Source organism: Amia ocellicauda, chromosome 14, assembly GCF_036373705.1.
Source record: "Amia ocellicauda isolate fAmiCal2 chromosome 14, fAmiCal2.hap1, whole genome shotgun sequence".
Lineage (NCBI taxonomy): Eukaryota > Metazoa > Chordata > Actinopteri > Amiiformes > Amiidae > Amia > Amia ocellicauda.
Genome location: NC_089863.1, coordinates 7383659 through 7394983, shown reverse-complemented (window position 1 = coordinate 7394983; position 11325 = coordinate 7383659). Strand labels below are relative to the sequence as shown.

Genomic DNA, 11325 nt, shown 5'->3' with positions numbered 1-11325 from the left:
GTCAGCATCCAGCAGCAGAGACACCTCAGAACTAGAAGACACTCACTTGAAGAGAAGACACTGCACGCACTGTGACTACACGCAGGTGAGAGATCCTTGCACTCTTCTGCTTTATCTTCAATTTCAGAAACTCATTTCTGTTGCAGTGCAAATTAATGGTAACACATTTTTGAACTGGACTAGTATGGTTACCTTGTGTTTGGGCAGTGTAGGATTGTGGGTACAAGTCACATATGCAGGGTCCACTGTAATGCCCTGGATAATGCTGTGAGATTTTTTTTCAAGCATTTGCTAAAGGCTGGATCTGTATTCATCTCATGTTTGAAATGATCTTAATAGTGAAGAAGCTCAATGGGACCCTGTCTTGCTTAAGTGTGAGCAAAATCAGATTTTGTGTCTCTCATGCCATCAATAAATATTCATCTCTGCAGTCAAAGTAAACCCAAATGAAATATCTGAGCAATGTCAGATGGATTCATCTAAGACAGCATGTGTCTGTGTCTCTCTGTTCCTCCACAGCAGGTAGATCATGAAAGCTGTCTATGTCTTGGCCTCTGTGGCTCTCTACATCAATGTGCTCACCTGCCTGGACCCTCAGCTGGACTCTGAGTGGGAGAACTGGAGAATCAAATTCCAGAAACAAGGGACAAGGGTGAGTGAGAGAGGCAGACAGTGTGGAGAATTGTCATTGATAGTGAAGACTTCAGACTGGAATAGTGTCAACCTTCACACTATAATTTCAACTGTGTGCCATGAAACTGTGTGCCTTGAATTAGATTGTCGATGGCAACTGGTGCAGACTGTTCACGTGCTTACGCAGAGCCCTCGGTATACTGTGTAAATGTCCTCACCTGTACAGTACAGTAGGATGTGGTGATCCCCTGGTGTTGAGATGTCACGCTCTAACTCTGTAAGGAAATATTTCTGTCAAGACTGATGTGTGTAACTTATCTGCTTGTCATACCTACTGTATGACTGCAGCGAAATGACTGTACTTCAGTCTGTGGGTACTGAACATTACAAGCCCAAACATCAAGCTGGCTCTCCGTTGATTGAGTGTAAAATAGAGCACTGCATAATTCACTTTACATTGAATTCAAATTTAGTGCACAGGACTTTAATTGCACTGAATGTAACTCTCCTGCTCTGATGGCAGATGCCGCTGGGTGTGGAGATGGAGACACTGGCAGGTGTCTCTCTGCAGTCAGTAGGGGGAGCTGAAGCAGGAGTTTGGGAATGTATTCCCTATGAGCTCCTTCTGAAGGGGTTGCTTTGTTTCAGGTTGGGGATGTGCAGAGAAGAGAAATCTGGGAAGCAAACTACAGAGCCATTGAGGAGCACAATCAGAGATTCCAAGAGGGCAATGCAACGTACAAAATGGGCATGAACCAATTTGGAGACCTGGTGAGCACCTCCTTTCTTCTTGATGTCTTGCATCTCAATTGTGCATTCCTCTCCCTGCTGAGCTTGTGTCTCTCTCTCACTCTTTCTTTCTTCTCTCTTGTCCTTCAGACCCCAGAAGAGTTTCTGAACCTGACACAGATGACCATGTCCAGGCCAAACACGAGAAGCAACAATCAGCTGACAGGTGAAGAGCTCCGCAAGGCGGCCAGCAGTCTCAGCGTTACAAGTATTGATTACAGGACCCTGGGCTACGTCACTCCAGTTGAGAATCAGGTAGGTCTAACCAGGTTGCTTTCCTTTTCCAAACCTTAGCAATGGCTGCCTGAAGGACAATTACAAGAGGCTTGAAGTCCCTTGCCTCCTGCCCGACTCACCGCTTGTGTTTCCTCTCTTTCCCTCCCAGGGCTCATGTGGATGCTGCTGGGCCTTCAGCGCTGCAGGAGCTCTGGAAGCCCAGTGGATGAACAAAACAAAACAACTGATCCCTCTGAGCAAACAGCAGCTGGTGGACTGCTCCGGGGACTTTGGAAATAGGGGTTGCAATGGAGGATTGCCTTTTGTGGCCTATGAATACATTCAAAGCATTGGAGGAATCCAGGCTGAGGCCACCTACCCCTACGCCACGACGGTGAGGGATCGGGGAGTCACAGGTGTACTGAGGCTGCTCACACATGAAGCAAGAGAGAGACAGTGCTCAGAAAGCACAGATCAAGTCATAAGGACTAATGAATGGATACGAATTGTATAATGACACAATTCTCTATCTCCACATCCAGAAACAAGTCTGTGCTGCTGACCAGAGCAAGTTCGTCGCCACAGTGAAGGACTGGATGTCCCTCCCCAGTGGTAATGAACAGGCCCTGGAAGATGCACTGGTCACCATTGGGCCTGTCGCAATCACCATTGACTCCACAACCCCCAGTTTCCAGTTCTACCAGAGTGGTGAGCTGCCTTTTCAGTCTGGATCTCTGCACAAATAGATGAATGGAGGGGGGAATCTGGGAGGCAGAGTGTGGTTAATACTTTGGAATTTCTGGGAGGTATTGAGGTCCGTTCTTGCCATAGACTCTTGCTGTTGTGTATCCCAGTATCGGGGCCATCTCTGCGAGGACGAACCTGCATGCAGTCTCCTATTGAGACATTATTGTGAGCAAGCTGGAAAGACTGATCACTCTGATTCATGAGCTTTTATTTAACTGACACCTAAACTCCCCTCTAGCACTGCAGCTCTCTCCTTGATTCTCTTGCAGGAGTCTTCTATGACCCCCAGTGTACCAACTGGAAACAGAATCACGCCATGGTCGTGGTTGGATTCGGCACTGAAGGAACTGACAATTACTGGATCATCAAGAACAGGTGAGCTGTCATTGACTTCAAAATAAGTGTATGCCCACAAAGGCTTTAACTGTATTCCCTTAACAAAATTCTGTCCTCCAGCACTCATTGTGATAAATCAGTCTTATATGTTGAGGTTATATGTACACCCAATTTCCTACTTTAGGTCTTTAGGTTTCATTAAAGTGGGATTCCCGAATGCCAGGTATTCTCAAGGTAATCCTTGAAGCATTGATAAGCAGAAGACCTTGGGCAAACATCAATGACTCTGTGATCAGATGGTCTGAATGATGAAATAAGTTAACACAATTCAATGGGGTGGGAACTGGATTTGGAATGCATCACTGAATCAGCAGTGTGAATAGTAAAACATACGCAAGCAAAGATGTATTGAATTCGTGAGGATAGAGATAGGAATAAGATTGAAACATATTGTAGCTTAAGTAGAGTTTTCTGTCTTGGCGTTTACTCTTGGTCAATGACAGATCAATGCCGTGGCAGTGTTAGCTTGTGAAATTCAGATACACTTTGAGCCTGAGAGACATAGACTGTTCTTCTATATCCTTAACAATTGAAATCCATTTAGGCTTGCAAAGCTTGGGATACTTGAGAAATCATGCATTTTTCTTATTCATCCAAAGACATCATCAAGCTGCTTTTTTAGGATCTGAGTCTTGGTCTTCTTGGTCTGCATCTCCAGGTGTCTTCTAATTTCAGTCTGTCACTTCACTTCTTCTGACTTGTCTTCTGGTCCCAGTTTTGTGATGGTGAAGGGCCATGCCAAGGAAGATCAAGGTTGTCTTCTCTTGACTACAGCACTGCCCCACAGACTCATTGCTCTGATCTTTTCTAGCTGGGGCACCAACTGGGGAGAGAACGGCTACCTTCTTCTGGCCAAGGACCAAGGTGACGAATGTGGTGTCAGCCAGAATGGAGTCATCCCATTGGTGTGACCACATCATGCAGCTGAGAGGATAATAGGGGTTTTGACTTCTGCTTCCCTATCTCTTCAGCTTCAATGTATAATTCTAAATAATAAATAATCATATTGCAATTAAACCAATCCAGGTGTATTCTGTATCATTTCCTAAGCTTGGACCTGTCAATCCTTCATGGGAAAACCAACTTTGTGTTTATGTACTCCTGCAGTGTGCATGACTGACAGCAGTAGACATCAGACTGTGTTTTGCAAGGAATAACAGTTTATTTACCCCTCCCTACCACTAATAACCCCTCTAACCCCACCTCACCCTCTTCCACCCACCCTCCCTCCCGTACTACCCTTCCCTACCCATCCAAGACCGTCCGTGGCCAGGAGACAGATGGCCAGACAAACAACCAACAGAATAAAAAAACAATTAAATCAACAGGTGGACAATTTAGACAGATAGACAGACAGACGGACCGATGACACGTCGACAAACTAAGATATAAACATAATATTGGGTGCATATAGGAGACCAGTTGGGTGTATCCTTCATGTCAATGCAAACATAAAACAACACAAACACACAACATTAATAAATAAAGAAAGAAAATAAATAAATAAATAAATAAATAAATAAATAAATGGAAAAGATTTTAATACACTGTTTGGGGTTGTGTGTGTGTGTATGTGTGTGCATGTGTGTGTGTGTGCATGAACCATTAGTTACAATGGTAAATGGAAATAAAATAGAAATTGTGCCCAAGTTTCATTACATCTATTTTCCTGGTTATTGTTGGTGGTTGTGTTTCTTTTTCCTGTGTAATATAATCTGTTAACAGATTTAGCCATTGTGTGATGCTAAGTCTGTGTCTGCTTTTCCAGTTCAGGAGTATAGTCTTCTTAGCAATAACCTTCCCGGAGCTTCAAGTTCAATATACAATTGCCGCTGGGAAATGAAGTTAACTCATAGGAGTCCTTGTCTTTATAAAAACACACATTCGCAACATTAAGAGACAGAACCAGAAATGGGGCTGGGGACTTTTGTAATCCTACACCATACTTAAGTATACACCATACTTCGATATCGAACACTTCCCTAATAAACATGGCTAATTATTTATTTGCCCAGGTGCTTACTTGAGGCAGGTCATAGACACTTAGAGTTTTGAAACCCCTAGCCCATAGTGGTTAATGTTATTTTATTTATGCCAGATTAGATGATGAAGATCTGAACATTGTTTTAATGTCTTACAAAGCAAATAGTTCAATTAAGGGTTTAATTGGGGTAGCCAGACTGGAGGGGGAATGAAAATGAGGGAAACAATAGGGGTGAAGGTTTCGTGGTTTTAAATGGGGGGATTCTGATTGAAATGGGGGAAATGTGTCTGGAATCACCGTATCCCTGTCCCTGTCAGGGCAAAGTATAATACTATAAAGACAGATTAACATATATATATATATATATGTCTGTGTGTGTGTACATAAACACTACATGATTCACATATGTGTATGGTAATCTTACACACAACATACCTTTGGACAGTGGGATGAAAAGGGAAGAACCGGAGAAAACACAGGGAGAACATGCAGCCTGCACACTGATATTTAGCAATAATGATAAACACACACGGAATAAACAGTAAACACAATTACCTGCTAGTTAATTTCCAAAAGTCATGCAGAAAATATTGCAACCTGCAAGAGATCTGTTTTTGTTTTATATTAAATGCAGTGGTTGATAGCTTGCATCTGAAACCAGTAAAACATATTTTAAAGAAACTGTGGATGTTACTTTTTCCAAACAGAACGTAGCTAATCGCTAATTGTACTGTATTTTCAATGAAAGATAATATACTTTTTTTTCTAATAGGATACGTTGACAGAAGGCTAGTGATTTGTAAGTGGAAATGGAAAGAGATTCAAGCTGCCAATAGGAGATCGGCAACGAGAGCCAACAGTAAGTGTCTGATCAATGAGATACTAGTCCTGTTCCCGTCACGTCTTGTTTGTTATCTCAGGGGGCTTAATTAGGTCCATAATAATCTACAGTGGGTTGCACCTTAGGAAGTCAATGGTGTTGAAGTCAATATAAATCTGGACTCTGAAACAAAACGCATATTTTATGAGACTTCCGGACGTCTAAGCGATTGTAAGTACTTTCTTCTCAGTAGTAGTAATTGTATTGTAAGAAGTTGATGATTTGACTGTGATTCTGGGTGTATGTATTTAATGTCAGATATGCATGTAATTAATAACAGATAGCAAGATATTTCAGATAATATCTGCTTCAACATTGAGTTTAAATAAATCAATCTACTAAAACGACTGAATGTAAAATAGTACACACTCCATGTGCACATGCAGTGTTGTGCTACGTAATTGTATCATATTTAATACGCATAGATGAGACATTGTATACAGCATAATACAATGAAAATGCTCGTTTGTTTCCTTTACAATTTAATTAATTATTTGAATTTCTTAAATTACATCTGCACCTGGCAGTGCTCAATCCTGAAGACATTGTGGATGACAGGTATAGCTGTATACTGACACAAGACAAGCAACATACTATTGTGTCTTGTGATGGCAGGCAGATGCTGCAGATATGGCACAATGGGTATTTGATGTATTAAAGTACTAAACCTTGTATTACAGTTTCTCAATTGCTTAGACACAATTCCTGGAACAACTCGCCATTTTCTCAAATCTTCACACACAATTTTAAAAACTCACACCCAATGGTACAAACATCTAACTTCTGGGTCCAATGTTCAAACTTTGCCCTCAGAAAACACACACAAGCTGTCAAAAACACAGACTACATGACTGGAGGGATTAATTCAAAACACTGCTACCAAAATGTTTAGAATAGGTTTTCAGAGAAATAATTTGGAACTTTGTAAAATCACAGCACTGACTATCCAGATAACCCTTTCAGGAATACCCTGGCGAGAGAAATTCAAAACAGTACTGTAATAAATACCTCTTACATTAGTGGATAAGGGAATACTACTGTATATGCTGTTTTGGTCAAAAACCTGACTTTTGAAATGTCACACTGACAAAACATGTAAGGGAGAATCCATGCACAGTAAAATACCCAATTTCCAAAAGCTTTATTTCCAAATGCAGCAAATGTACAGGTTACACAGCATCAGCATCAGCATTCTCTTCATCTCGTCTCAGGCCTGGGTCAGGCCATAATATCTTATCAATGTCACACATTATGTTTGCTCTTGCCAGGCAGCATGGGAAAAATGCCCTTGTGTGCCTTAGATAATCCTGGATAGACTCCACAGACACATCACCACAGGCGTCCACCATTGCCTCCAGGAGGTTTTGCTGTGCGTAGGGCTTGCGGTCATACACTCTCCACCGCCATGCTGAGAAAAATTCCTCAATCAGATTCAGAAATGGGGAGTATGCTGGCAAAAAAAGAACGGTGAATCTGGGATGGTCATTGAACCAGGCGTGAACCAAAGCAGCCCGATGGAAACTCACTTTATCCCAAATGACAACATATTGGGCTTCCCATCCTGTTGAAGAATGTTCTTGTGCAGCTGATCTAGAAATTGAAGTTGTGCCATTTTGTATGGACCCACTTTGACATGGTGGTGGAGGACGTCACGATTGCTGATGGCTGCACATAGTGTGACATTGCCTCCCCTCTGGCCAGGAACTTGTATGATGGCATGGTGACCAAGGATGTTGCGCCCCCTTTTGTGCCTTTTTGTTAGGTTGAACCCTGCCTCATCAATGAGGATCTACTCATGTGGGTCAGCCATGGCATCCAGCTCAAAGATTCTCTACAGAAGTAAAAAAACACACATTTTACTGTACTACAAACACAGTGTACTACTGTACTGGAATGAAAGAGTGTGTACTGCAGTTACTGCAAAACACATTAATATACAGTACTGTATTGATATGTTGGAGAGATGGGCCATACTCTACATACTGTACAAATTCTGTACAGTATAGTAATTACCTGCACATATTGTAATCGTTGCTCCTTAACTCTGTTTGAATTCCTTTCACAAGGGCACATGGTACAGCTGCTTTGTCCTTATGTGGTTCTTCTGAATGATCCGGTCAATGGTGGAAATGCTGATGCTGTCAATTCCTTGGAAGACTACCTGGTCTTCAACTATTTGGGTTTGAATTTCCCTCAAACGGATGGCATTATTGGCAATCACCATATTCACCAGGGCAGTCTCCTGCTCAACTGTGACAAGTCTCCATCTACCTCCAATAGATGGCCGCCTCTCAGTTCTGCAAAAATGAAATTTGACCATTACTGACCTATGGTCATCCATTACTGTGGTAAAAACTACACTGAGAACAAAGTGGAGATTCAGTCTATATGCACTACACCATTACATGTATCACAGTAACAAGGCAAATTACCTGTTTTCCCTTCTGAAAGTTCAGACAATGGATGCAACCGTGTAACGGCTTAGGTTGGGTTGAACTAGCTGTCCAGCTGCACTCATAGTCCTCCCATGTACAGTGAGGGAAAAAAGTATTTGATCCCCTGCTGATTTTGTACGTTTGCCCACTGACAAAGAAATGATCTGTCTATAATTTTAATGGTAGGTGTATTTTAACAGTGAGAGACAGAATAACAACAAACAAATCCAGAAAAACGCATTTCAAAAAAGGTATAAATTGATTTGCATGTTAATAAGAGAAATAAGTATTTGACCCCTTCGACTTAGTACTTGGTGACAGAGGTCATACGTTTCTTGTAGTTGGCCACCAGGTTTGCACACATCTCAGGAGGGATTTTGTCCCACTCCTCTTTGCAGATCCTCTCCAAGTCATTAAGGTTTTGAGGCTGACGTTTGGCAACTCAAACCTTCAGCTCCCTCCACAGATTTTCTATGGGATTAAGGTCTGGAGACTGGCTAGGCCACTCCAGGACCTTAATGTGCTTCTTCTTGAGCCACTCCTTTGTTGCCTTGGCTGTGTGTTTTGGGTCATTGTCATGCTGGAATACCCATCCACGACCCATTTTCAATGCCCTGGCTGAGGGAAGGAGGTTCTCACCCAAGATTTGACGGTACATGGCCCCGTCCATCGTCCCTTTGATGCGGTGCAGTTGTCCTGTCCCCTTAGCAGAAAAACACCCCCAAAGCATAATGTTTCCACCTCCATGTTTGACGGTGGGGATGGTGTTCTTGGGGTCATTCCTCCTCCTCCAAACACGGCGAGTTGAGTTGATGCCAAAGAGCTCGATTTTGGTCTCATCTGACCACAACACTTTCACCCAGTTCTCCTCTGAATCATTCAGATGTTCATTGGCAAACTTCAGACGGGCCTGTACATGTGCTTTGTTGAGCAGGGGGACCTTGCGGGCGCTGCAGGATTTCAGTCCTTCACGGCGTAGTGTGTTACCAATTGTTTTCTTGGTGACTATGGTCCCGTGTAGTTCTGGGCTGATTCCTCATCGTTCTCATGATCATTGAAACTCCACGAGGTGAGATCTTGCATGGAGCCCCAGACCGAGGGAGACTGACAGTTATTTTGTGTTTCTTCCATTTGCGAATAATCGCACCAACTGTTGTCACCTTCTCACCAAGCTGCTTGGTGATGGTCTTGTAGCCCATTCCAGCCTTGTGTAGGTCTACAATCTTGTCCCTGACATCCTTGGACAGCTCTTTGGTCTTGGTCATGGTGGAGAGTTTGGAATCTGATTGATTGATTGCTTCTGTGGACAGGTGTCCCTTTAAGAGAGTGCTCCTAATCTCAGCTCGTTACCTGTATAAAAGACACCTGGGAGCCAGAAATCTTGCTGATTGATAGGGGATCAAATACTTATTTCCCTCATTAACATGCAAATCAATTTATAACTTTTTTGAAATGTGTTTTTCTGGATTTTTTTGTTGTTATTCTCTCACTATTAAAATACACCTACCATTAAAATTATAGACTGATAATTTCTTTATCAGTGGGCAAACATACAAAATCAGCAGGGGATCAAATACTTTTTTCCCTCACTGTATATAGGCCCCATTTTTCGAAATGTCTCTGGCACGGTCGGACACACCATGCTGAAATTGAAACTGTGTACATTTAAAACAACTACAATCTCAATATCTTCAGATACCTCCTACATAAAATGAGATTTCTATTTTAACTCACTTAAACGTTTTCCTCACTATTAATTTATTCTGATAGATAGTCGATTACCTATATTTCTGAAGCTAATTGTATTGCTTTCACTGAATGTAGAATTCTCAATACAAGAGAAGTGGATTTGGTCAGCAAATCACTGCAGCTCAGAGATATACTGGTTAGGTGCTGGCAGCCTCCTCACTTCTGTTGATAGTCTGATTGACATAAGCCAACTGAAAAAGTTAAGTAACATCATTTCTATGCCAGGGCATAGCAGAGGACACACTTCTTAGTTACCAGTAAACAAATTATGCAGCATCAACATTTGATCTGCAACATTTATAACATCATTCACAACCAACACAGCAAGAGCAACACAAGCATGGACGGCTGAGCGCATCTTCAGAAGTGGGGGGCATAGAGTCAACTCACACATTGCCCAAAGAGACGTGTTGCCATTAATGTCAGTGCGTAGTTCACAGGCTGCAACTATACTTGTGTAACCTATTGCATTCAACCTACACAACAGAAGCATACTAATGAAAAAAAAATGTGCATATATGTGCATCTGTCATTCATTTCACTCACAAACTAATTGATGACAGCGGCCATATTCACTTCCATCCCAGTCTGACTAGAGAAACATCAACAGCACATTTAGGCATTTCTGTGAAAATGATGACTGGATTTAAATCAGGGCATTACATTTGTTCACATTTGGATCTTATTCCTACTGAGTTATTTATTTATTATTGAGTTATCGTATTTATTTGTGTAATGTGGATTACAAAAATTAGGCGTTTGTGTACATGGTGACGTCCTTATATGATTCCAGAATTTTCTAATGTTTCCTTGCTAATCCGGTTGTAAAATAACAGCAGCCGCCTTTATTACTTGCAAATGCAACACGTTTATTGCAATTGTTTGAGAAATAAGAAAGGAGTTTTACCACACAAATCTACAAATGGAAAGCGTGAAATACTGTCTGGTCTCTGTTTTAGCAGAGACAGCAGCGCATCCGCAGAACCTGTTTGACCGGCACCGCTGACCGCAGCTACACATTCCACAGCGAGCAGTTACATCTGAACATAAGTAAAGTACCCAAAGGTTGCTTTTACTGGAATTTCATTATGTGTATTTTTTTTTCATCAATGATTTAAAAAGGGTAATGTTGAATTAATGCTGTCATTTTATCAAAAACTTTCCAATGAATTCATTCTTCATAACTCCCTCATTTGTTTTCCAATTTTCAAAATTTGCCAGAATTTGAATTGATTTATTTTAATTGTTGCAATTTTACATTGAGTGCTATATATTTTATACAGTATATTGATTTTATTGATAGAGAAAAATTATCGGCCATTAATCGGAAATCAGCTTTTCCCCCCACCCTAATTATTGTTATCGGTATCGGTTTTGAAAATACACTATCGATCAACCTCTAGTATGTAGCCTAATTATCGCATACACACACACACATACACACATAGGCCCATAACCTAATTTAATTATTATTAATAATTATTTTTGTTTTCCAT

General features: G+C 41.5%; 1 protein-coding gene and 1 long non-coding RNA gene across 3 annotated transcripts; one reads left to right on the top strand and one right to left on the bottom strand.

The window, feature by feature from the left end:
- LOC136768500 (cathepsin K-like) lies at positions 1-3802 on the top strand. 2 transcript variants are annotated; one of them, XM_066722733.1, is made up of 8 exons: positions 1-85; positions 520-652; positions 1282-1404; positions 1513-1677; positions 1808-2032; positions 2181-2346; positions 2655-2760; positions 3593-3802. In XM_066722733.1, exons 2-8 carry the CDS (start codon positions 530-532, stop codon positions 3690-3692), a joined length of 1008 nt encoding a protein of 335 aa, XP_066578830.1. In that variant the 5' UTR covers positions 1-85; positions 520-529; the 3' UTR covers positions 3693-3802. The 2 variants fall into 2 exon arrangements, with proteins under 2 accessions (XP_066578830.1, XP_066578831.1); XM_066722734.1 differs by having other exon boundaries at positions 21-85; positions 523-652.
- Positions 3803-6769: 2967 nt separating this feature from the next.
- LOC136768506 (uncharacterized) lies at positions 6770-8203 on the bottom strand. Its single transcript, XR_010821985.1, has 2 exons — positions 7659-8203; positions 6770-7476 (listed from the first exon to the last, which is right to left on the bottom strand). It is a non-coding gene; the product is annotated as an uncharacterized LOC136768506 (long non-coding RNA).
- Positions 8204-11325: the final 3122 nt, after the last annotated feature.

What these genes read in the sequence shown, in the direction of transcription:
- LOC136768500 (XM_066722733.1), top strand. Translation starts at nt 530, where the DNA reads ATGAAAGCTGTCTATGTCTTGGCCTCTGTGGCTCTCTACATCAATGTG. An exon ending in TGAACCAATTTGGAGACCTG is followed by an intron (nt 1,405 to 1,512) that starts GTGAGCACCTCC and finishes CTTGTCCTTCAG; the next exon opens with ACCCCAGAAGAGTTTCTGAA. An exon ending in CCTACCCCTACGCCACGACG is followed by an intron (nt 2,033 to 2,180) that starts GTGAGGGATCGG and finishes CTCCACATCCAG; the next exon opens with AAACAAGTCTGTGCTGCTGA.